Source organism: Anguilla anguilla, chromosome 2 (genome assembly GCF_013347855.1).
Source record: "Anguilla anguilla isolate fAngAng1 chromosome 2, fAngAng1.pri, whole genome shotgun sequence".
NCBI classification, from domain to species: Eukaryota; Metazoa; Chordata; class Actinopteri; order Anguilliformes; family Anguillidae; genus Anguilla; species Anguilla anguilla.
This window is the reverse complement of record NC_049202.1, coordinates 51078250-51105610: the sequence shown is the minus strand read 5'-3', so window position 1 is coordinate 51105610 and position 27361 is coordinate 51078250. Positions and strand designations below refer to the sequence as shown.

At 44.3% G+C, this 27361-nt stretch overlaps 1 protein-coding gene across 2 annotated transcripts in view; it reads right to left on the bottom strand.

The window, feature by feature from the left end:
- Positions 1 to 27361, bottom strand: part of snx29 (sorting nexin 29) — a 136584-nt gene that overhangs the window by 92703 nt on the left and 16520 nt on the right. For both annotated transcript variants that reach the window (XM_035404532.1, XM_035404533.1), the window contains exons 12-14: positions 19402 to 19465; positions 19068 to 19196; positions 10333 to 10418 (exon numbers count right to left, since the gene is read on the bottom strand). In XM_035404532.1, coding sequence (XP_035260423.1) covers positions 10333 to 10418; positions 19068 to 19196; positions 19402 to 19465 — 279 coding nt within the window. The remainder of the gene's footprint in view (positions 1 to 10332; positions 10419 to 19067; positions 19197 to 19401; positions 19466 to 27361) is intronic.

Below are 27361 nucleotides of genomic sequence, written 5' to 3'. Positions count from 1 at the left end.
CAGTAATGACCTTATTGCAAACATCCGTAACATCTGCATTTGCATCCACACAATCAGGCTTCTAGCCATTTTAGCTGGAATAAAAATAAGAGCCTAGAGTTTTGAGGAACTGTGTCAATGTTCTAAAGTCCTCGCTGTCAAGAAACAGAGACCAAAGCTCATACTAGGCCTTCGTGGCTGTGTTTAATGAGCACATTTAATGATATTAGCACACTGAACTGACCATGCTCTGAACATAAACACAGAAAGACTGGAGTAGCAGACTTTATATTCCACATTACATGGAACACAGAATAAAAAAATGGACAGAAAGGTTCTTATACAAGGGTCTGCTAACACTAGGAAAGCTTAAATAACACAGAATGGAAGGTAAAGAATAAAAGGTTTTCAAATGCCACACTGTCATACAATCAGAAAAATCATTGGCCAAAAACGGCTGTTAAACTGACCCAAATGGAGAGTTAAGGTGCAGAGTCTGCCCTTTATGCAAAGCTCTCCCTGTCTCTTCCCCTGCTCGAGCAGCAGCCAAAGACTCATCACTCGAGCAAGTTATAAGAAGAGTTTCACTTGCACTGACAGACGCTCTGACAATGCCTGGCTCCTGCTGATTTCATACTGCATGTCATATGCATAAATTCAAAAAGACAAAACGGAAAGCAGAATAATTCAAACCATTCTTACTGAGAAGAGGAAGGAAATTACTTTGTCAGGCCTCAAACCAAAATGCCTCCTGTGCGAGATGAAGAATAGTCAGGCTTTTATGAGTTTGGTGATGGTTGGCAGCAGCTTCTAACCAGGTCAGGAGACGTGACTGAGCCTGAATTTGGAAAGACGTTCTCAAGAGACAGTGACACAGCCCAACACCCGACATGCCAAAGAAATATAACTACGTCAAATACAATTATTAAAAAGTAACATTTTTCCAAAGATATGAAAAAAGAACATCGCTAGTTCTCAGTGCTATGGGTTCTGTCTGATTTCTGTCTTTCAGGCCATGGCATTGTTCTGGATTTTTCTGGGATTTTTCCATGCATCATATCATAAAGACTGAGCTGTGAATGTTGGAACATGTCTGAATTCTGAGCTTTTCATTTATTCACACTGTCATTAAAACAATTATCCTTTCCAAATGTGATTAGGCCAATTGGGTTTCTGAAGGGCAAATGTGATGGGTCTCTCAGAAACTTTTAAAACCAGGCAGAGACAGATTTGTCAAAAGAGATATTTTAGGTTTTCCACAAGGTGTAACATTAGAAGTAAATCAATTTGGTCCAAGAATCATCATTTTCAGAAAGAACCATTTGCCATAATTGACAGTTGCCATCTTTCATATTACATTACATTAATTTAATGTTCTTATCTAGCATCTTACCTGTACTCAATATTCAAGGAAAACGCAGCAAAACCAAGCAGGCCAGTGTGGTTCTACATTAAAATATAATTAAATCGATCAAAAATGCAATCATTAAATCTAATTAAGCTGCCCAAACTAATTTCAGTTTTCAATATAAGGTATGGACTTTATCTTAAGCTGTGACAGTACATTTGCTAACAGGAAACTGATTACACACATTTAATTTATCTTAATTTTATCTTAGTTTTATTTTTATTTTATCTTAGTTTTAATTACAGCTCACATATTTCAGACTGAAACTAACTTTTTCTTTTTAAGAACAAAAATAAGGAACAATCAGCCTATCATTTTTCAATGTAATCTTATAGCAGTATACAAGCTTAAACCCTTAACGCCAAATGGGCAAGAAATTAGATGCCAGCATATAAAAATAACAGTCTATTATCATTGCTTTTATTGGTCATTGACATAAGGTGCAGCACTATAACCCATATAACATTGTAAAGCTTAGAATCATCACACTTTGAGTCAATGAATGGTTTGATGAGCAAGAAAATAATGTGAATCACCTTCGTAGTAACCAGATCTCAACCCAATTAAACACCTATGGAAGATTTTTGGACCGACGTGTTAAACATCGCTCTCCACTACCATCATCAAAACGGCAAATGAGGGAATATCTTTTGGAAGAATGGTGTTCCACCCCTCCAGTAGAGTTCCAGAGACTTATAATCGATGCCGAGGCACACTAAAGCTGTTCTGTTGGCTCGTGGTGGCCCAACACCTTACCAAGACCCTTTATGTTGGCTTTTACTTTAATTTGTCACCTGTGTGTGTTTATATATACCGCAAAAGTGATAAAATAAAGCACACAAAAATTGCTAATTGTTCTTAATTTGTGGCTGTCACCTTGTTGTGGTAAGGAGGCTTGGGTACCTCTATGGCCCTGTGAGCTATGAGGGAAGAAACTCCTGGCAGGTTTTTACCATACAGAACAGGTCTAGGAAGAGAGGTCAGACTAAACACAGCCCAATCAACTGAGTTACTGTAGTGAGCACTCCCTTCTCACGTGTATGTATGTGTGTGTGTGTGTGTGTCCACGGTTTACATATGCAAATGACTGAGCTACTTATAGCTGGTTCTCTCTCCCTCTCCTTCCCCTGACCGTTCAGCACAAGTAGATCAGAGGGCACAGCAAGGGAAAACCAAGTGGGTTGACTGTTAGTGTTAGTGTGTGTGATAATCAACTATTATGAATAGGTTTTGTGCGCAGAAGCTCGCCAAAAGGAAACCTTTTGAATGAAATGCAGGGCTTAGCCAAAAAGACAGAATGTGGTTTTCAAGGTTCCACCCTTAGAATTTGTTTTTGGAAGTGGAAGATGCCTGGTAAGAAGAAGATATTCACAATGTTCCAATCTAGAGAGGTTTGGAGCCATTTGGTAATGTTTTGGGGACACTTGGGCCTACCTTTGGTAAAACACATGACAAATTTTACTGCCTTGCTCAATGGACTCCAAACTTCAGACACCAAAAACAGGTCATGCCAGCTGTTGAGGAAACTTAATCATTGGCATTTCATTTCTAGCAGCAGGGCCAGACACAGAGATGACCATGAGTCCCTAAGTAGTGCTTTCACGTGTACTGTACTCTTGTGCCACGTAAACATCGGACCATAGGAACTGCAATGAGGTGTTTAATAAGCACATTCAAATCCTGCAAGAATTCTGAAGAATGGCGGGCACGCAATGGAGGATATAATAAAGGATATCATAAGAAAATCAGGCTGTTTGGACGCACTCTGCAATATTATCACAAAACCAATTGGGGAAAAAATAAAACCACATTCCCATGATATCATGAAACGTCAATATCCCACGCAATATCAATATCAGACCAGCTAAAAACAGAAACAGGAAATACACTAAGTGGTGGTGATGCAAGAACGTATGGGTGGTGTGGGAGACAGACTAGTTTCCTCTACTGTGTCAAATTTCAACTTTTTATCCGCTAAATTCGAGCTGATTTCGCGGCTGCACGGCGAGAGGGGGAGCACCACGGCACGTGGACTTCCTCTGATGAGTGATGCAGATTAGATAGAGTCAATCTGGCACATGATACCTTCCCGAGGCACCTGTCAGGGCTGACTGAAGTCACATTGTGATATCTTATAAACTGGATCCTATCTACACGATATCCCTCAACTGCAGTGCCCTAACACAGGCATCTGCTTCTCTAATTACTCCCCGCCCCCCAAAAAGGGGGTGTGGTGGGCTAGGGAGCAGTGACTTTGTCCCAGTGGGAACATTAACGAGATTAAAATAATTATAACCATGCATGTTTGAGTCTCCGGCAGTCAGTGCACTCTCTTTCCACTCAAAATGGAGCCATCATTGAGCGGCCAATCAGTGCATTCGCTCAGCCTCTACATCACCAGTGAACTTACACAGTTACGACATCCATTAAAAAGGTTTTCTGCCTCCGTGGGTAGACGTGGTCCCTCCTGTTCCCCTGCTGGTTTGGGTTACGTGCTAGCTGAGTGAGTGTAGCGCTGAATTACTAAGCAAGCGGCAGGCAGGGAGAAGGGTGCGTAGGGTGGGGGGGTGGTGGGGGGGTGGTGTTCTTGTGAGGAGCCCAGGGGGCCTGCACTCGTGGGCCAGATCACGGATGGAAGCACCTGCTGAGGTGCGGGATGTTATTTATTTACCGTCTGAAAAACACGGGCAGCCCGAGGCGACAGGTGCAGGCCCCAGAACTCACGCTGCCGTCCTTTAAGGAGAGAAGATTCCAAAGGCCCGTCAAAGCCAACTCTGCCGGCCCTGGCCCCGCTTGCTCCTCCCCCTCGAGGCTAAAGTGAGCCAATCTCAGGTAATTGAAAACAACAGCAACGGGGGAGATATTAAAACGCTGTTTAACAAGCAGGTGTTGATTAAAATGTTCATTAACACTGCGCAGCGCAGGTGATTGGATCCGTCGCCCCCACATCGCAGACCACCTGGCCCCACCTGCGCGAAGCTCGGCCGTCCCTCACACCTCTCCTCCCGCGCAAACGCGCGACTTCTGCGTAATAAAAACTCAGCCCTCCACCGGCTGGGGGCTGGTATTAGCGAAAACAAACACAACAAGCCCAATTCACCAAGCTTGGAAGAACCGGCAGCGAGTCTTCCCAAAGCGTTCGGAAGCTGTGTGTGCACAGCCACGTCGGTCGGGTGGAGGCGGCGGTGGGGGGGGGGGGGGGGGGGGACGAGGGACTCGTGATTATGTGTAATGAATTTGTAACATGAATTTATTCATGCCTTTCATGTGGCCTGATGAAAAATATTCTTAATTCTCTCATTAAACACAGCTGCCAAAGGAGAGGCAACGCTATTTTTTACGTCCGTTCACTTTGAACTGGCACCGCAATCTATTTCGTCAACTCTGATGAATTGTGGCTGCCACTTTATTAAAAATGGACAGATTTAACCTTGTGAAATGAGGTGCATCCTCATACATCTGTCCGAGGTCATACACTGTAGAAATCTCTTTGGTAAAATTCAAAGGTGGAGATCATGATTTCACAAGCGGCACAAAATGGTGCAGAAGGACTAGTCCTTGTTTTTCTAGCAAACTAAAGTGTGTAATCATGGATTTACTTTTAAGATCTAGCTGAAATAACTTTTTTTTGGACTGCGGGGAAACTACAACTAACACCAAACCAACTTTGGAGAAAGCCAAGGAAATGTGAATGCTGTGTCTGCCAGTGCTAAATAAACATCAGGCATGGAGGTGGTCTGAGGTCCCACGCTCCATGTTCTGCATCAAAGGTCACAGGGTCAAAGGGGAGATCATATTTTTTCCTCCAGTCAGAATCAAGCAGTTGTTTTATTTAATTGTTATTCCATTCCATGGATTTAAAACTGTAGCCAAGTTACATGATTTAACAGTGCTGATCTGTTTATTGGCAAAGTTAAATAACCTATTGTTATGCAACAGTCATCAAAAAGAAAAAGAATCTTAAAGGTCACACCCTGGAAGTGCACAACTAACAGCCACATCCAAAAACAAAACAGCAGGGCTTCAGCAAAATGCAGCCATTTTGACTTTGCTACTCCGCACCCAAGGCCATAGCGACACATGCTGCAGGTTCATTAGTGGCCACTGGAACATAGCATAGCCAACATAGCTTAGATGTACTATTTAAATAATAAACAGGATTGCATTTTGCACTGCAGAATTGCAATTGTTGTACTTTAGTAGTCGACATGTGTCAGGCTAACTGAACTAGCCTTTACCGTATATAACAACTTTTGATACAGCCTGGTTAGCTTACAGTCTTTCAAAACTAGTGCATTTTGACTTCATTTCCACATATCTGCTGTATTTAAAGCCATAGCTACCGTTAAACCACCCAGTTTCAATAAATAGGGCATCCCCTTGAATCAAGCGGTTTCACTTATCAAGCAGCGGGTAGTGAGCAATGCAGAAATGTTTGATAAGATATTGTCCTTTAAGAAATCAAATACCTTCTAGTCAGTTCTGAATTATGCTTATTAAGCTTATTAAACATTTTGTCTTATTTCGGAAGTCACCCAGTTACACCGCAGGTCTGACTTACTAATAAAGCAAATTTGAACTTGATCAGAGTCCACTCTCCAAAAACATCCAAAGGGCTCCAGCCCCTGTGAAATCTATTATCTCATCCAACCAAGGGCTGTGCTCTTCTGATTCTCAAAACACTCAAGCCTCTTGCCTCTAACAGAAACCTCATCTCCTGCATATTACAGAGGTGATAAAGGGATTAACTTACCCACACACAAAAAAAATGAAAAATAATCTGAAAACAAAGCACACCCACAATGAATATCACCAGGGTATACTGACAATTTAGATGCTCTGTTCTATCAAAATACAGGTCTTGGAAATAATTGGACAGAACAGAGTCTGACAGAAACAAAGTACAAAAGCAAGTACTTGTTATCAAATCTCTGAACTTCACAGAGCTGACTCATTGTGATTTTGTTCAGCGGCACATTTTCACACAGAAGCAAGGTGACACACATCAGAGCACTGATATAAAACAGAAAAGTAAGAGAAAAATATTTACTAAGTCAGGGACCAGTTCATACAATGGAATAACCCATCCCACAGTACTCTTAATAATATTAACACGGAACAGCCAAGAAATAGTAGTAACCTGACTGACTGTTTTACTACTTTAAATTGATTCACACACAGGGGTGATCATTGGCCATACAATCTTTCTGCAAATCTTCAATAAAAATCAGGAGACGAGAGAACCCAAATGATCTGCTTATCTCACATCTTCACACAGTACAGAAACACTAGCTCTTTGGAAAGTGACTGATCAAGTCAACAACTTTGTCATCCAACCCAGTCATCCATGTTCCATTTTCCACACTTTCTGAAAACCCAAAAAAGTGAACTTTGATACCATAATCCACAGCTAATGTCTGGTGTCAAATCTGCAGTCTGCCATTTCACACAGCACAAGCAGTCATTCACACAGTCATGATTCATCATAGTGTAAGTGACCTCATAGCGTAACATGAGCAATTTAATCATTAATCAACATCAATCTTTTCATTTCTCAGGAGTCCTTAAACACTTATATGGACAGTTATAAACAGAACACTGCAAATTGCACCAGCACCATTAATTCACTAACAAATGCTGCCACCCAAATACCCCACCCTTCACACTCATTGTTATTCCTGTATCTCTAGTTTTTTCCTCAACTTCGTCAGCATTTTCCTTGGCATCACACAGCCAGCAGCATCATCAACTGGCAGGCTGACCTCTCCCTGACCCCAGGGCTAGCGCTGCCAGGGCTAGCGCCCCGTCCAACTTATTCCTGAGCCCAGGCCTCCAGACATCCATTTTCTGCTCAGCAAAGATACAGCCTTAAAGGAACAAGACAATACATTGCGCGGGTCTACTTTATCATAGACAAATGGGAGGTGGTCCAGTTCGTCAGGTTCAGGGTTAACACATTCCCCAGGAAATGACATCGCTTATTCTTAATTGGTGGCGAGTGAGAAATTACCGCTACTTGGGGGCCGCTTTGGCCGTTAAAACGATCTCCGGAACGGCAGGGCACTCGGTCACGCTCGGTCAGCCTCTTGGCTGCTATTATTACCGCTTGTTTGTTTTACTTTCTCAGTGCAGTCTAAAGGGCATCTTCCCATAACTCACAGCACTCCACCGGGGGGAGATGCAGAGTCTCTAATGGCTCACCTGCCTGTTCCTGCATTGGCCCAGAAACGGGAAACCTAACAGAGCCATTAGCAGCCGAGAAAGAAAGAACACATGACAAAGGAACGACGCTAGATAAAAACAATCTGAAAACAGTTTGACTTCTTAAGCTGTTCTCAATGTGTCAGAGTTTTTTTTTTTTTAACCAAAGACAAGCCTCAATTGCGTCTGTAGCGGAACGGGATTAGCGAAGTCTGAAAAGGCTTTCAGCGATCTGTAAACATTTTGATGACAGTTTCAGAAATCAGAACTTGATGTGTGAGAGCAGATCAATTTCCTGCGGGTCTGCCATCCTTTTCTCGCGCAAGTCAACATTAAAGTCGAGTACTCCGGTACACAGGCAGCCAATCACATACAAGCATTTTTTTCTGCTCGGATTTCAGAGCCGCTACATTCCTCTGCAGTTTAAGCCGAATAAAACAGAACAAGCACCACATTGGTAAATTAAGCACTTTGGCTTTAAACACCGCGGTTCTCCAGACTTCCAGCAAGTTCCGGTGTTGAGGGCAATTCATAATGTTGCGGTGTAAACAGGCTTTATTAGCGATCCACCTGGGACTTATTTCTCATAAGCTATCAGCGGCGGTGCTGATAAAGATCTTGATGACACAATTGCCGCAGCAGCAGAAACACCACTAAACGCTGCGGCGGTGCCTGCTTATCTAATCTACCGAAGGGACCCGGGCCCCGGCGTGACTGTCCCATGCTATCTGATGTATTCCGCAAACACGAGAGGTGGGTTGTGCTTACATAAGTGCGCAGGTGAACAAACAATGGCGCACTGCAGATGTGTTTGGCATCTGCCAGCTGACAGGCACTGATATTCACACTCATATACATACCCCACCAGCCTACAGGCTCCAACACGCCCGTCTGTTTACACTGGCACAGGCACCCAGGATTCTACCCCAACGGCAAAGACGATCAGTAACATGCACTTACAATCACCAACACAGAATTGCCTACCCTTGCCACCGCAAAGTGGATAATTTCCTTTCATTCCAAATTTCATTGGAATTTAAAATTCGTACCCTCATTTTTCCACAGGCTCATTTACACACTTCTGCATGACATGCAGGATTATCACACTTAATGAGATCATTTCTAGCTAAATTACTGTGAAATGCTTTCACTTGTTCAGTCTGCCGATAAACAGGAAAACACTGATTAAATTTGAAAAAGCTCACTGTACAAACACGATCAGAAAACACATCATGGCTTTGAAAATGCATACCTCACCCTTCCAATAAGTTTTACATATCTGCGTACATGTCTCACACACTGCATTTGTTAGGGTTCTGCACTACTGGATTCCCACAGAGACCGCTGGCTACACTGTGCCTCGTTTCTTCCGGAACCTTCCCCAGCACCCTTCTGTGAGCCCCTGGTTCAGAATGGCGGAGACTGGAACTCGGCACTCACAGCAAAGGAAGATGAAGCATTGTTGTCCACGCAGCCGGGGGGCTGGTCTTATAACTGCATTACAGCATCAGTACAGCCAGGGCAGGAGGAGTACACAAGCAGTCCACCGCAATTTTTAAACATAATTCAATATGTTCTTTTTTCCACAGAAATCTGCCTCATTACTTCAGTTTGGCTTTGATTAAGTAACCTTATCCGAATACCCTCTATGTTCCATATTTTCTTCCTTGTTGAAAAAGGGGGTCTTTCCTTCTCCTAATGTACGAACCAACAGCATACAAAAATTGCTTGCAATACACAAGCATGCACCAAACCCAATCAGAAAACATGACTTCCCTATGCCTGCCATGCAGCAGCCCACACGCTGAGCACAGTGACAGCTGCTGAGGTGGCTCGTTCGGTTAAGGCACCGTGCTGTGATGCAGGGACGGGCCCCGTGGTCACAGATCAAATCCAGACCGTGCCAGTGCCCACGCTAAACGGGCGACTGTGTCACCCCGGGTATGGGAGGGTTCAGTTGTTCAGGGTTAGAGCGGGGCAATGAACCATACTGGCAATTATGGAATTTTTATTTAAGCATGATGACTATCATCACCACCATGTGGTGCATCAGCTTTCTTTTGTTTGTTCTTTGTTGTTTTCCTTTTGCTTTAATCATACCTGATGCACCCATCCAATCTTCAGAGGTCACATGAACTGCTTCCAGAAAAAACATCACCACTGATACCTACTGAAAGTTGATAAGAGAGCCAATCAGCAGCAGGTTGTGCAGCTTCCATGTGATCATCTGAGGTGTTTTTGTCAATCATATGCAAGCTGCAAGGCCTTGCTGCTGAGTGGATGTCATATCAACAACCCAATAGAGAGGAGTGCTATAACAGAGAGGAGTGCATGGCCTCTGAAGACTGGATGTTTACTATTGCATCAGGCATGATGAAAGCAAAAAAGATGAAAGAAAGTCGATAGGACACATGGTAGCGATGATTGTTATTATACTTAAAAAAAATATTAATCATTGATATGGTTTATCACCCAGCCCTACTTAGGGGTCCGCTTTTCATCGCAGTGGGGAACGCAGATGCAGTTGCAAATAATTGTACATTCCGAATAAGGTCGAATTTGACATGTTTAGCACCACGTTGTGTGTAAAATTTAAAAAAAAAAGAAAAAAAAAAACCTTGGAATTGTAACTCAGACACTCAACACCTCAGCATCTGAGCACAGTCTGCTGTTAGCATTTTCAAGAGTTGAGCATGATATCTGTGTCTGTCTGAGCGTTTCTGGTGGCCAGGTGTGCCTCTTACCATCATTGCTCTGGCCGCCCTCTCTCTTCAGCATCTGGACGGCGCCCACGTATTTCTTCAGCTGGACTTTCAACACCTCGTTCTCCCTAGAAGACAAGCAGCAAATTACTGTCACACTCCAGTGCTCAGACACAATTTTCCAGCCACATACTGCAGAGGAAAGAGCAATCGAGTTATCTTTCTCATCTCAGGTGGACAAGAAAAACATTCACTAAACTAAAGTCTAAAGCCTCCACTTCTTTCCCTGAAAAAAGGACATATAGAGAGTCAAGCATATATAGATGTCTCCATCAATACTACTGAAAAAATGCCAACAAAAAATGAGAATACACCCAAGAGCATTTTTAAAAATACTGATTCTGCTCAGACAACATATGTTGTATAATGAAGGGCCACATCCAATATGGCTGCCAAAGAAGTAATTGATATGCTCATTTTCACAGCATATGATCATTCAGCTTACCTCTGGCAAATCCATCAAACATGAGGTGACACAGAAGGGACAGTGTTGCTGTCATGTATTTTATAACAGAATGTACCAGAGAGATGTGTGGGCTCTCTGTCATTGCTCTCTCTGACCTGCATCCACTGTTGTTATAAACTACTACATTGCACAATTGCAATTAACAAACAACAATCTCAGATGCACATGCTAATTTTGAACAGCGAATATATATATATATATATATATATATATATATATATATATAGTTTTTCTTTTGATTTCCAGTACACTTCTGGGATTTATCATGGTCTGGGTACTGATTCAAGGACAGCTTCTCCAATGGGAAGTAAATGAGTGCTGATCCTTGACGGGTTCGGAAAAATATACCTTTGAGAGGGCTTCACGATGTGACAAATATTTCAGATTCAGCCATGTATTAAGTATTTTACATGAACTTGCAGTGCCTGTGAAAATGAGGCTCTCCGCACACATCATGAATTGGTTGATAGGAACTCTCAGGAGACGTGAGAAATAGCCTGCCGTCCTGTTTCCGCAAAGGCACTACGTTTACAAATGGGAACTGAAGAAGCAAGGCGCCGGATCTCATTAAAATACCTGTAAGTTATCAAATGCTTCCCTGTAAAAGAGGTGTGCCAGACTGACAGTTTGGCGTGTGGGCATGCTGAATAGATTCACTGAACAGCAAATGAGGCAGAAGTCTATAAAGGGTTCCTCTGAAAGAAAACAGCCAAAGGCCTTGGGATCACTTAATTCAAACTGGGCCGTTGTCTTCAAACCGAGGACGGCTTCGTGCTAATCCACCACAGCCAGACGACATGAGTAAATATGTTTACATTTCTAATTACTCCACATCACTATCAAAGAGCCCAATGAGGGGGTGTGGACTGCTAGAGGTGGCGCGTGAATAAATCGGGTTTCAACCATTTCCCTTGGCAAGCTATTCCATGAGAGGTCCCAGGAGAAGAGCTTTAGGAGGACTGCCTGAGCTTCTCCACACGATCCTCAGGGGACTTTCTAAATGTTCAGTTCGCAGGCAGTATTCATTAGTGGCTATTCAGCTTGCTGTGAGGTTCCTTGGGAGACAGTCCAGCACAGGAAGACTGATGAGACGCACCTGAGCAGAAGAATCCCCATGGAAGAAACTACTTACATTGAGTTTAATTAAAATGGCAGCTACTTTCGGCAATCCACCCCGCTCCCCAACAGGCATGGACTGTTCTCTAAGAACCAGTCAGATACTTTCCAAGAGCTCCCGCTTAACACATATATTACAGCACATTAAAAGGGAAGGTGATACATAGGGCAGAGTCACGCAGTTCTGCTGCTCCGTGATTCATCCAAATTCGGACTGCTTATCGCGAGCTACCGCAGAAGCAGAATACGAAGGAAACCATATGACTTAAAAAAAAATTTTTTTTTTTAAAACACACAAAAGTCAAAAAACAGCTGCTTGTGGAAAACAAAGTCTTGGAACTGAATCTGGATTTGCGGGCTAATAAGATGGCTGGACCCTCACACAGTGGTCACACTGTAGCACTGTGGCACTGTAGCATTTGACACACTCTCAGCTTCCAGCCCATAAGGGTCTTTTGATTGCACCACATTGGTCAAATGCTGCAGAAGGTGCAGGGCTTGTCAAAAATCAATCTCGTCTGTGCAAGAAGCGGCGGTGTCTGGACACGTAAGGCAAATAACATTGTCAAATTATCTACTTTCATTAAAAGAAACACAAACAAATCTATACTTTCCTGCAACTCCCTTAAATAAACAGGCCATGGATGATCAGCCAACCCAATAAGATTCCTGGGTGGGATTCAGCTTGACTGGAGGACCCCAAATATAAAGAGCAGCTGAACTAGGTAAGCATTCTAACATGAAAAGATCATTCTCCAGATAATGCTGTCAGTTTCGATTTGTTGTCAGTCCAATTAGAGCTAATCCTTGTCAGTGCCATCTAAAACATTTCAGTTAATTAGGCCATCATTGATTGTTGAGTGTTGTTATTTGTAGGGATAGTCTACTGAATACACAGGCAACATAAACAGCCTGTCAAAAAGGACACCTCAATTAGAGCATCAGCCATTCAAAATTTTTTCCAGACCCCGAAAGATAAAATGCCCTGATAGAACCTGCATGATGCACATCTTCAGTAGGAATGCTATTTGCATTGTCCCTGTTTTGTTCCCCATAGCTTTTCTGTTACTGCTTTAAATAAAATCAATATTTCAGCATGAGGTTTTCCTCTTATTATTCCTTCCCCTACCCTCCTCCGATTTTCTGTTAAAAATCGTTTTAAGAAGCCAAACCGGCGGCAGGACGCGTGGCGCAGTCAGTAGGGCGGCCGGCTCTGGAGCCGTACGCAATACCGCCGCGCCGGCAGGGGTTCGATCCCCGCCACGGCGCTTCCTCAGCAGTGGGCCCTTCTCTGTCTGTTACCCTCCCGGCTTTCTACCTGACTGAATAAAGCAAAAAAAATACAAAAGGAGAGAGCACTGTCCCACTCTCCTTTGGGGGGGGAAAATGCTGAACCTGTGTGCAGTCATTATTCCTACTTTGTTTATCCATTACCGCTCCATGAGCCCACGGCACAGCTTTGTAGAGCTCATTGACTGAGCACAACAGCATTTCCCTAACGCTGAAAAATTCTCAACCTTTGATGAAATCATGAACGTCGTAAGTGCAGTGGGATCATAGTCCCAAATGTGCCTCACTAATCTTACATCCAGTTTGATTCTAATAACTGTGGCAATGAATTTTAAAAATCCATATTCATGACCTACTCTAAACTGCACAAGCTGTTACTGTTATTTCAACAACAACCACAGTATCTGGACATGAATGAAGGAACAGGACATGAACACAATCAAGCTGCAATTCCAGCTGATCCACATTATTTTGGTTATTTGGGCTTTACATAGACCAAAGATGCAAAACAAATTTTCACTGCACCAAAACAACAATGGTTTACCAGATTGTATGTGTGTGTGTGTGTGTGTGGGCACTAAAAATGATATAGCCAACCTGAAGGCAAACTTTCTGAGTCTAAAATAGGATACCCCCCACTAAAAGCTACTTGCTTGGATTAATTCTCTAAATTTAAACCTTCCCCCGAGCCACCTGGCCCATTAGTGATATTGGATATGGAGACAGTCACAAACTTGCTGTATGTTAAACTTATTTTCCCAAAGACTAATGCAGGAGGAGTCAAAGTAGAATATGACCTCTTCAAAAAGCAGAAACCTTCTAAAGGTCCTCAAGGAGCAAGGCAGGAATGCATCTGCTGAACTACCAGGAGTGGTGAGAGAAGATTTAATACAGAGATAAACACAAAGGCAGAATACTCTCAGCGAGACGCTGTAATGGCATGAACAAGGTGAGCCAACCGAGAGGACAGCGCTGGTATGAAGAGAGAGGAGGGGCTCCTGTTCAGCTGAACGATTTCACAAATATCTGGATGCAACTTAATCTAAAGGTTTAAATGTTTGGCTTTTATGAGTTCTACTATTGATTTTAGTGTAATAATAAATGTAAGTTTCACAATTGATTTACATTTCATAGGTTTTCCAAGCATTTCTTCACAATACTCAGTCTCTTCTTAGCTGAGAAGGAAAGAAGTACTGGCACAATATTAAAAACTGGTAATTATGTTTAAAATTATAAATAGAGTTATGAAGTCTGTTTACATGTGCAGCCTCATAACATTGTTCTCAGCATTGCTACAGGCTGAAGAAAGGGATTTGCATGTCATAGCAGCCATGGACTAAAATTGCACTCACTGAACTGTTTAGGTGTCATTGCATCAAAATCGAAAAAATAACATTAACAACCCAATCCCTGATACAAGTACTTAAGGGCTGGCTTAGCCCAATACCAAGGAGCAGTATTGGCACAACACAAAAAGAGGTGAAAGCAGGTCACTAAAAGGAGATGTGTTATTGTGAAGGAAACATAAAAAAACAAATTATTACTCACAGACCTGCAAACTCCTCAGGGGTGAAAAAAGTGACAAAGATGCGAACCCCCTAGGGGGGGTCTAACCCTAACCCTAACCCCCCCCCCCCAGGAAGAAATTTTTTTAAATATCAGCTTTAAAATGTGGATTTACAGTCGATTTAGCATGAGGACATAGAGAAAAACTCAGCCTAGAATTAATGTAATCTTACTGCTAATGTCCCCCTTACATTACAAAAGTAAGGTAAGCGGGACATCAGTTCAGGGCACTTAAAAAAAAAAAAAAAAAAAAAAAAAATTTTAAAAGTCAAGAGAGTGCAGAGCCAGGTCCAAAATTGTATTAAAATGTATTGCATCCACTATACAATAAAGTTGATCAAACAAAACAAAAACACAATATGCACTGACAAAACAAATGGAAAACACAGCTTATGTTACATTTTGGTAGAGGGAGAGAGAGAAAAAGAGAGTTTTTATAGTGGCAATATGGTGTGGCAAGGTGTGTTCTATTACACAGATTATTTAACTGACTAGTACTGATAGTTTAACTTAAGGCACAGTGGTGGCTGCTGAGGTGAAAATCGAGGCAGAAAACTTCCCCTGATTATTAGTCTTGACTTTCAATCATTTTCCTTGACTAACAAGTCTGCCCACGATCTGAATAATTCAATTGTAGATAAACACAGTTTCCTTCGTCACGCCATGCTATGAAGATCAAATAAATTCAAAATAAATTATAAACTCAAAAATGCCATCTAACCTGTGCTCGTTCAAATGACAGGCACTCTTCACGGTAAGAAGAAAGTTTAGGACAGCGCTTCCAATATTGCTTGTGTCAAAAGTGCTGTGACGGAAACAGCGATAGATTTACCCACGAGCCACATCTGTCCAAAATGTAAACAAGTAAGGCAGTCTTCACTGTCGGGGAAAATATTATGACAGCGTCACCCAGCGAGTGAACACCACCAACGGCGGTGGTGTAACAGTTATCGGCTCATTACTAGTAACTGATTGTGGCGAAAACCTTCGGTGGCGAAACGCCCCCCCCCCCCCCCCCCCCCATTTAAAAAACTCATCGGATCTACACGAATCACACAAATGACCTATTTTGGATTCAAAACGGTGAATTTCGCCGAAAAGCGACTAGTTTGCAGGCCTGTACTCAAATGAAACATCGATTGCCTGGTTTTATTAACTTACAATAGGGACAGTAGCAAAGGGGATGTTTACTAAATAAGGCACCTGTAAATATATTATTTCAGCAAATAAAATATTCAAATTCTTTAAATTGGTATATTTATATAATTGTATATTTAAATCCATTATTTGTTACTATCCATATATGTATCATTTAGTCCATCATTTCAACTGACAGACTGAAACAATTTAATCTTGTTTGCATACAGTGTACCATATTTGTGTACTCAATGAAAACTGAACATAGGAATATGAAGGACTGGGTTACATATTATGTAAAATGCATTTTTGCAGATGGACCTAAGAATAATCATAAAAATCTATTTTTTCCATCGCTAAAGATAACATGAAAATTGAACATTTTCTTCCAATGGATATCCATACAGAGGAAGAAAAAATGCCTCTGGACAAATGCTCTCCCTTTCCAGACCCACCACTCTCATTACTAGAGGCAAAAATGGCATGTTCCAAACCCATTTTCCTTGGTTGCCAATTTACCAGATCTTTTCCCTGCCATTTCTATGTCAATCTCTATCAAATGTGAATCATGCCCTCCACCATTAGGCCACAATGTCTCCATAACTCCAATTTCAATTTGTAATGGGGAAAACAAGCAATTTTATTACATCAGACTTGGCCTGTACTTCTTGTCACTTAACAGATGATTCCCCAGGAAAATGGTCAAAAGTGGTCATACTCGGTTCTGAAATATTTGGAACACAAGTTCCTCAAAACATTAGACATGTGCTTTTTGACTTTTTATCTCTCCACCTAAACACCTCATCAAAATCCAGTTTGAGTCTAAAAAAACTTTCAAGGTCTCAGTCTGAAATGAGAAAAAGTCATTGATAAAACTGTACTGGAAGACTCATTTTGAGCAGAGCTCCTCACCAGCTGAAAATGTAGATGTGCAGAAGGCTCTGTGCTACATGCATTGCACCTTTTACACAATGCAGACAGCTCTGCTGAATCAGTGGTCTCCAATGCATGATCAGATTGACAAGTTCCTTGTTGAATAACGCAGCAACCGGAGCTTTTACCCCCTTTACTAATCAACTGCTGGACTCAGACTTCTGACTGAAGAGGAAAACCCGAGCAACAGGCCACTCACACCAATCTGGTGAAGCACTTGCCCAGACAACTCCCATCTTCCCTGCATGGCATGCATCCAACACTGTCCAGAACAAAGGCCCTGTTTGTGTCTGGGGAACTCATTTTCTCTAGAGCTGGGTGGAAAACTGTATATTTTGAAAGATCATAGGATCATGTGACAGAGCCCTCACACAAATGAAGCAGGAGGACGGATGCTTGGAGCCTACCAGCACCGTCTCTCGTCTTTTCTTACAGGGAAAACTTACACTGCTTACATCTGAAGCAGAGTAATCACTTAAATAATGAAATTTTGTTATAATACCTAGCTAAGAGATTCAACAGCAGAGATCAACAGCAGTGCTCCACTGTGAAAATCCAGTAGGATTTTCACATGAAACACTAGAAATCTTCTCACTATGCACATTTTTATGCTCTTATCCTCTTTAGCTCTTAATAAAGCATCCCCAGACACAAAAACAACAATTATATGCCGGTGAAATCATACATACAAACAGGATCACATTTCACGCTTTCCAGCTCTACAGCACTTCCAGTTTTTTTGTTGTCGTAGCTTAAATCGACTTAATTCAGCTCATCTTCCCAAAAATAAACTGACCACGTGTGACGAGTGACGTTAAAACAGCCATCGAATGCTTTGAGGAGACACAGCAAGCCCCTCATTTCTGCCAAAGAAAACCAGGTTAGTGCAAGGTTTGTTTTCAAAGACTTTCGTAATCTGGATTCCACTAGTTTTCCACAGACTGGACAACACTGGTGAGTCTGTGTAAAATTACAGATGGCTGGGGACCAGCTCTGCTTCTGATCCAAGACTGAGGACAGATCATGAGGACAGAGGAGAGAGCAGTGATACAGGGAAGCCCACACAGCTTCAGCTTCTTACACTGCAGATCCAGGCCTCGTCCAGGGAGAAGCTTCCTCCAAACAAGTACAAATAAATCAGTTTACAAGAAAACGCATCATTAATTTATAGCAACAAACAGGCCTGGTTAAATATTGAGCACAGCCACCAATCTAAAACATTTGGGAGGGCCCAGAGCAAGATGTTCCTCCCGTCCTCAGCTGTGTCTACTGCAGGGAGGGTGCTGTTAGCGTGTGGCAGCCCTCAGGAGAACTCCGCCCACCTTTCTGCCCCTTGTAATCTGATTGGCTTTCACACGCCCGGTTCACTGCTGTCAACTTGACAAGTGACCGGGATTAGAGAGCGAGCTGCTCGTTTGATGAGGGTAATTAACAAGGTGTACACAGTGTGACCTCCAGGTCAAATCTGCCAGAGGATCGATCGCAGGGTGCAGAAACTGTGTTATCAATCAGCTGAAAAAAGGAAGCATCATGCATCCAGAGAACAGGCGCACTGCACAGAGATACCCCTGCATGGGCTTCAAACCTCCAACAAATCATCTCTGACAGTCCACAGGTAGTGTGGGTGTGTATGTGCAGTACGGTGCAGGTACATCATTTTCTGGGGTTATGTAAGTTTTAAAAGAATCAACTATCTTCCAAGGATGGCAAGAACCTCTTACCAGGCAAAGAAACAGTCACTCGAGTTGTATTTATAGGAAACTGAGCCATTACAAACCTGGTGGGGAGCTATATGAAAGGTACACACCTGTTCCTGGTGGTTATACACTTGTTTGTACGTCGCTCTGGATAAGAGCGTCTGCCAAATGCCTGTAACGTAATGTAATGTACACTAAAAAACATTCTAGACGATTCTGTGCTTCTCCAACAGTCTGGGCAAGGCCATGATTTATTTCACCATGACAATGCCCCCAGGCACACAGCGAGGTCCATATTGAAATGGTTGAGAACCGTGTGAAAGAAATTGACTGGCCTGCACAGAGTCATGGCCTCAACCCTATCCAACACCTTTGGGATCAGTTGGAAAGCCAACTGCAAGCCAGGCCTATTTGCAATCAGTGCTTGACCTCACTAATGCTCTTCTGGCTGAATGGCTCTACTGGGGAAACGGTTACAGGCTCGGCTCTCATCTTTTCACGGCGCCACCTACCTGCCGAGGGCCTGTACTTTGGCTGTGTGTCGTTCCTCCAGTTCCCCCAGACGCTTCTTCAGACCATCCACTTCCTGTCGAAGTCCAGCTGAGTGCTCCATCTCCCCGTCCAATAAACTACGCAGAGACCTGGCCAATCACAGCACCTCGGTCACAGTACTCACTGGCTGCCAGGACCATCAGCGCTCCAAATCAAACCAAACTTCCAACATTCACACCTGATTCTTTACATATGAAGACCCCGTGTCCTTTTCCTCAGTTCAGAAAGGAGAAGGACCTCCCCACGCTTCAGCTTGTCTTATTATGGATGGCGACTACGGCACAATGTACTCACGTGTTCTGCTCCTCCAGTTCATCTTTCCTGTTCATCATTGCTACTATGGCTTGACGTAGTTCAACTGTGGAGGACAAACAACCAATTTTACACGAAGCCAAGACCATAGACAACAAACAAATAAAAAAGTACTAAGAATTTTTTGAATTCAGTGGAGTGCCATTTCCTTCAGATCAGAACAACTCTGCTGAAGTGCTATAGTATTCATTTCAACAAAAACAATAACAAAACCCAGAAAACTGAAAAGGAATTACAATAACACCGCACTAAAGATGAGTTAGAGAGGCGTCCTGATGTCTTGGCATGCACTTTCCTTGTTCTGACAAATTTCAGTATCATAATTTACGGCGAAACTGAGGAATATAATAGTACTAAAACCTTAGTCCATTATCGTTTGGGGTGGGTGCTAAATATCATCATATGAAAGCTGAGAGTCACACAGATGTGACAGTAGTTTGCTTGCATGCAATAAAATTATACTGTTTGTAGTAACAGTGGAAATTTGACAAAAAAGATGATCAATATGTACAATATAAAATATATAGATGCACAAATACCACAGACTAGTACTGCCATGGTTTTGATTCAGCATACTATGGACAAATCATTTGCACACCATTATGACCATGTTGACCCAAAACATTTACTCAGCTGGGCAGTCCAAATACAACTGTGATTTCAGAACAATCATTTTGGGAGGTGGATCACAGACTGGTGACTGACAGGGAGGGGGAAAGGGGGAGAGAGAGAAGGAGACAGAGAGAGAGGGACAGAGAGAGAGGGAGAGAGACAGAGAGAGAGAGAGCGAGGGGGAGAGAGAGGGAGAAAGCGATAGAGAGCAAGAGAGAGGGGGACAAAGAAAGATAGAGAAAGAGCGATAGAGAGAAAGAAAGAGAGAGAGAGTGAGAGAGCCCAGCAGAGCTCTCACACTGAATCCTAAGATCAATGGCAGATCCTCAGCTACTGCGAGAGTCTGCAGGAAACAATGCATTTGTACTTCCATCACCCTCTAATCACCAAATTAAGCACCACGGGAGTTCGGCTGAGCTATTTATAAAGACCGGGGCAGTCTTTTTACCTCACTCCGTGAAATTTACAGAGGGAGTTGGGCTGGCTGGCATTCTCAGCTCTTTTAAAAACGGGAGCGTACTAAAAGGCCGTAGGAAGCCCGCACATGACTGAGCACATGATGGCAGCGTATGCTGGGGCAGGAGAACACGAGAACGGACAGAACTTTATCAGACTCCGTTCTTTTCTTTCATGACCGAAAATTCCTAATGAAGCACATTCTTTTGAAATCCGGGAAAGATGAAATAAAAGCAGATTTACCGTTCCCTAAGCAGTCCTACTTTGTAATCAATATGCAGCATAAAGATCAAAAGCTTCGGATAATTAGCCCACTTGCATTGGATTACAAAAGCAAACTTGAGCGTGAAGTGATTTTCTACAGTATGACATTGCTGTACAAGGTTGAGAAAACACTTCACCCTAACACGTCTTACATTCAGCAGCAGGGTGCTGTTTGTCAGTGAGGTGTGTGTGTGTGTATGTGTTTGTGTGCGTCTGTTTGCGCGTGTGTGCATGAACGTGTGTGTGTATGCATGGCTGTGTGTGTGCCTGTCAGTGTGTGTGTATATACTTCTGTGTGTGTGTCTGTGTATGTCTGTGTGTGCATGTGTTTCTGTGTGCATGTCTGAGTGAGTGTGTGTGTGTGCGCGCGTGTGCCAGTGTGTTTCTATATATGTCTCTGTGTGCATGTGTGTGTGTATATACGTCTGTGTATGTCTGAGTGTGTGTGTGCGTGCGTGTGTGTGTGTGTGTGTGTTCAGGGTGCACAGGCCTGCTGGTCCGTGACCAGGACACAGCCCCTGCTGGGAGACGTGTGGAGGAGGATGTGCCTGAGGAGTCCAGCAGATGACCCTGCCCCAGAGAGCCTCCATCTGGAGGGGGAGCAGACAGCGCCGCGGCTCCCCGGCCCCTCCGACACGCGGCACGGGATGATTTATGGTGCGGGGCCCCTCCCCGTCCCGCTCCGGAGCGCCTCGCCGCCCGGCAGACCTGCTTTCCGCGCCTCCTCCTCCTCCCTCCTCCCCCTGTACCCGCGCCTCCTCCCTCCTCCCCCAGCCGTCTGAGGGCCCCAGCGATCCCACTGTCACTCTCACAAAGTGCTTAAAGCACGGCGGGCACGGAGGGTCCCTCATCTGAGCGAAGCCCCAGCCGTAACCGGGGGAACGCTGTCATGTTCACGGCGTCTCCAGTGAACGGGAGGGCTCAGAATGTGACTGGTGGTTCCCGGGCGCACAGCTTCCTGACAAAATAAATTCTTTAATGAGCCGTCTTCTGGAAATTTCTGTTACTGTACAGCAGGCGCACCGATTCTACAAGTTTTAGTGCGTTCAAGGACAGGGGTGTGTGGTAGTTAGTGACCGGGCTCATAACTGGGTTGGGGCATCTTGAAAACAGGAGTGGGATCCTGCTTCTCTACCCTCGAGCGAGGAACTTAATTCTGAATGTGTGTTCGGCCGTATAAATTAATAATACATCAAACGGAGGTCTCCAGGAATATGGATGTCTTTTATGTTGAAGGGAAAAATCCTATATTCCCAAATTCATACATACAATGATCACTACATGATGCCCGTGTGCACCTGAAAATTAGCGCTGATAGAAAACGACGGGCTGGATTGATTTATCCCAGCTGAGCAGGTCAGCCTTAGCGTGTGTTCTGGCAGCTCGGCGCTCGGCGCTGTGTGCTGAGCTGTGAAGGGTACCCAGCCGAATCCAGGCCCTCTCCACAGGAGGCCTGAGGACTGCTCCGCACTCCTGACTCAGAGAGAGGCCCGCTCTGGAGAGAGAGCGCTGAGAGACCGAAGCAGATACACTCCAGAACTCACATATACAGGCACGCGTGCACACACAGACACACACACACACGCACGCACGCTCACACACACACACGCTCACACACACACCCACACACACAGACATACACGCAGACACACACACGCTGCTGAATGTAAGTTAGTGTGAAGTGGTTTCTCAGTAGCCCAATAGAGCAATGTCATACTGTAGAAAGTCGTGCACTTCAGGTTCACTTTTGTAATCCAATGCAAGTGGGTTAGGATTAGAGTAAAGGTTAGGGCTACGCAGGCTTCTGAAATGTTACTTTTTGGAAGCAGGGAGCGCAGGGTTAAGAGATCACACACTTATGGTACGTGCTCTGACTTTGAACAGCATGCTAGTGCGCAATAAGGCGGGTCCTTCTTTAAAGGGGAGTGCAGTTCTCCCTGATGTGACTTGCCCTAGTGTGGCTACCAAAGACTGAACCGGCAGCCTCTGACAGTCTACGACAGGGCATCGCATCGGTATTCCCGAAACTCTGCTTCACAGCCAGGTTCACACGGCACAGCAGCAGCAGAGATTGACACCGGCTGCCAATTTGCACTCGCTCACGTGCTAATTGAGTCTGAGTGAGTTTTGGACACAGTGCTTTCTGAGTGTTAATGTGCTACAGCAAATTACTGCGACATAATCTGGTCTCAGTGCCATGCTGTCAGCCCCTCAGCACACCTTCGGTTTGGTAAAGCAGAGCTGCTCCCTGCCCTGTGTGTTATTCATGGCCTCCAAAATGTCCACAGGATCGTTAGCCGTGGCTGTAGAATGGCCTGATGGGAACGGTCACCATGGCTATGCCTCATGACCGACGTGAGGCCATGTTCTCGAGCGTCTTACACTGGCTGTGAGGCGGAGGGCAGGCCGCGTTCTCCCGGCCCCTCCACCCCGTTAGGACCCTGTCCAAGCAGGACACCTGGTTGCCGAGCGACTGAGGGCGAAGGGAGCCCTCGCCGAGCGCTGGCTGTCATCTTCATTTGGGGGGGGGGGGCAAAGAAAACGATTCACTTTGAATTTAATGACCCACTTTAGAGAATCATTCCACTTTATCACCGGCGGACCTGTCACATGGCGTCACATCCCCACGCCGCCGTCGTAAAGACGATGAGGTCCTCCCGAAAAGACGGCCTCTCGGCCTCCGTGACCTCAGCCCCGGACGCCGGCGTCCAGGCGGCGGGGCGCGGGGGCCAGAGAGCGGACGCATCGAGGGAGAGGAGGCAGGGGAGGCTCCCATGTCAGCGCTAAGACCCTCAGCACGCTCCAGAGAGGAAAACAAACCTCCTGCTGTGAACTTTCTTCCAATTTTCTTCTGCTTTCAATTTCTGTTTTTTCTGTTCTTTTTTTTATATAAAAATACCCTCTTAAAATGGGGTATTTTATCTCCTGGCCCATTTAATTTGATCCTTTCCCCAGTCGATACGAGACACAAAAGGCTCCGGGATCGTAAGGCAAGAGTGCCATCTACAGGTGAAGCAGAGCACAGCCAGCGTGCCAATGCGCTGGTTAAGACTGCTTTTCCATCAAGACCAGTGACCTGTTCTACAGTTACCATCCAAATTCAGCAAACTTAGACCTGCGAAATGCAACCCGCTACAATTACTCTCAGGCAAAAAATAAAAAATGAATTGATCATTCACAGCAATAGTCGTCCATAATGTAAGGTCTGGAACGAAATCGCAACCGTTACTATTACAACGCAACTGCATTATTAACGACAGACAAACACGGACGGAAACGTTATCCGGGAACAAACAGTGCACGGGGTCGCACACACACATCTCAGAGGAACCGCAGGGGAGGGAAATGATCCCTTTCTGAAACGCGAGCGTAATCTCCCACACCGAGCCGTGGAGCAGGCAGGCACAGCTCCCATCGCGGCCGACGATCCCTCCAGCCCCGCTGCACAGGCGCACGGCTATTAATAACCCCGCGGGCCCGGGCGCACCAAAATAGCTTAAGGAGGGCTTTGTCTTGACATCTGGAAGGCTCCGGAACTAAGACATTGTGTCTTTATTTGCGGGATCATTGTGACCAAGGAGAATCGGCACAGCTGACAGGGCCTCCAATTAAAGCGGCCTGGATCCGCCAATTAGCTCCGAGGGAGAGAGAGGCATCACCCCCTGCCGCCGGGCGCAGCCGGCTCCGCATTGTAGCCGCCGCATCTGCTGCAGGCATGCGGAGAGCGCAGGAGCGCGGACACACGGGAGCGTGTGGCCACACACGCATGCAACTAATACACACACCTGCCATACAAACACGCGTACGCAACTGCTACACACACCCGCCGTACGAACTCACACGTATGCAACTACTACACACACCCACCATACAAACACACACGTATGCAACTACTACACACACCCGCCATACAAACACACACGTATGCAACTACTACACACACCCGCCATACAAACACACACGTATGCAACTACTACACACACCCACCATACAAACACACACGTATGCAACTACTACACACACCCGCCATACAAACACGCATACGCAACTGCTACACACACCCGCCATACAAACACACACGTATGCAACTACTACACACACCCGCCGTACAAACTCACACGTATGCAACTACTACACACACCCACCGTACAAACTCACACGTATGCAACTACTACACACACCCGCCGTACAAACTCACACGTATGCAACTACTACACACACCCACCGTACAAACTCACACGTATGCAACTGCTACACACACCCGCCATACAAACACACATACGCAACTGCTACACACACCCGCCATACAAACTCACACGTATGCAACTGCTACACACACCCGCCATACAAACACACATACGCAACTGCTACACACACTCGCCATACAAACTCACACGTATGCAACTGCTACACACACCCGCCATACAAACACACATACGCAACTGCTACACACACCCGCCGTACAAACTCACACGTATGCAACTACTACACACACCCGCCGTACAAACACACACGTATGCAACTACTACACACACCCGCCGTACAAACTCACATACGCAACTGCTACACACGAACACACAGTTCAAACACACATGTACAGTATGCAACTACTGCACACACCCGCCATACAAACTCACATGTACGCAACTACTACACACATACACACACAGTACAAACACATACATATGCAACTACTACATACATACATACACAGTACAAACGCACACATATGCAAACAGCATGCACACACACTCACTCAAGATAAAAGTTGTAATTTAAGACTCATCCCCTGCTGTAGTCTCCAATCAATAGTGGCTTTCTTGAGAAAGATACTATCAGTGACATCTATCATTGTGTTACAAGTATAATGAATAACTTCATAAAACGTCACTTGCATTGTGCATGCATAAAGTTATTCATCTGAATGGTCAATGAATACTCTGGTACTCTGTTATTAGGGCTAATATTAAAAGGTCATGACCACTGCTCTTATTCAGAATAATCGCATTCACACATGGCCCAGTGAAGTTCATTCAAAGTTAAAACTAGTTTAATGTAATAAAGCAGCGTTTCTCATATCCTGAAAAGTCGTTTTATTTAAATACAAGGTTTTTTACAACTTTGACGATATGTAAAAGTGTCCACTGAATTAATACAATCCTGTATCCAGGAGAATTCAAATGACGAAAAGTTCAAGTCAAATTTACAGAGTATGGCTGCAAATGTGCAAGGATGGATGGTCCTTAAAATCACCTGTTTGATCCGTCATCGCAGGCTTGTGGCTAACTGCTGGTTGCATTGACTGTATTACTACATTCCACATTTTACAAATCTGACAAGCATGATAGCTCGCCAAAAAGTATTCGACAGCACATTACCCACCACATCTTCAATGGTGTCATGCAAACCTGAGGGACGGATTATATTCATCTAAATCAGGGGCTTTCAAAGTAGGAGAGAGTGAGCCTCACTTCAGACAAAGCATGGATAATACACCCCCCCCCCCGCTACACACACACACACACACACACACACTCAAATCCCCACCTCATTCTCTTTTCGTTGCTAAACTCCTGGAACCCCATCTGCTGTCCTCGAAATGCCTCTAGCCTCCTTTTAAAGAACTCTAGGGGTTTAAGCCGCTCCCTAGCCAGGCTAAATGTTTCGCTGGTCACATGCTATAATTCGCCAGCACCTCTTTGCAAAGGACACTGAGGACACTGGATCCTGTCCAAGTAACTCCCTAATAGATGTGCTGGTGATCGTATTTATGCCATTTTGGTTGGGTACCGGTTGTTTGAGGCTGTGGTGTCACTGCTCTCAAAAGTCTCTCCGTGTTGCTTAGCTAGCAAGCATGGAAATGGCTCCTGAGAGACTTCAGACTTCATAACATTATAACGGGCCAAACTATGACACTGCAGTGGGTTAGCCTACTAAATGCATATAAATGTTTAATTGTGCCATGGGTTTGAAAACATAGCTTCTCAGGTAAAGAATTTTAATTTTTTATTATTTTACTCCCTCTTATTATTTTTCTAAAAGTAGGCTAGTCCCAACAGAATAAGGAGTTCAAAATTGAGAGCCACTCAGAACAAATTGAGTGATCTTAATTTCACATAAATGTTATGGGTTCTTTCTTCTGTTTTAGCACCTTATCTGTATTGCTTGCTCATTTGTTTATTCACTCTGTTGTGAGCATGTGTCACTTTACCCTCACGTCTCTGTGCCTCCCATGCAGCTCTCTGGCACCCCACCCCCACCCCCCCCCCACCCTCCCGGGGAGGCCCGCATCACACTCTGAAAACCTCTGATCTAAACAAGCAATAAAGGATGTAAAACTGACAGACTTTCTTTCACATTTAGTTTAGTAATAACAAACACAGCAGATTGAAATGTATTTTCAGTCTGAGCCCTAGACTTTCATAGCCTATTCTACTGCCATTTTCTCACCCTGTGCCATTCCACTAGGATTCAAAAGGACTGTACAGCACAGTGGAGCAGCCTGGCTGAGTATAGGCTGAGTGTGGATATCCCACAGGCAATTCAGCCCATCTGCCTAATGAGTCTGCTGCAAAGGCCACTTCTGCCCCTGCTGGCACACGCAGGAAAT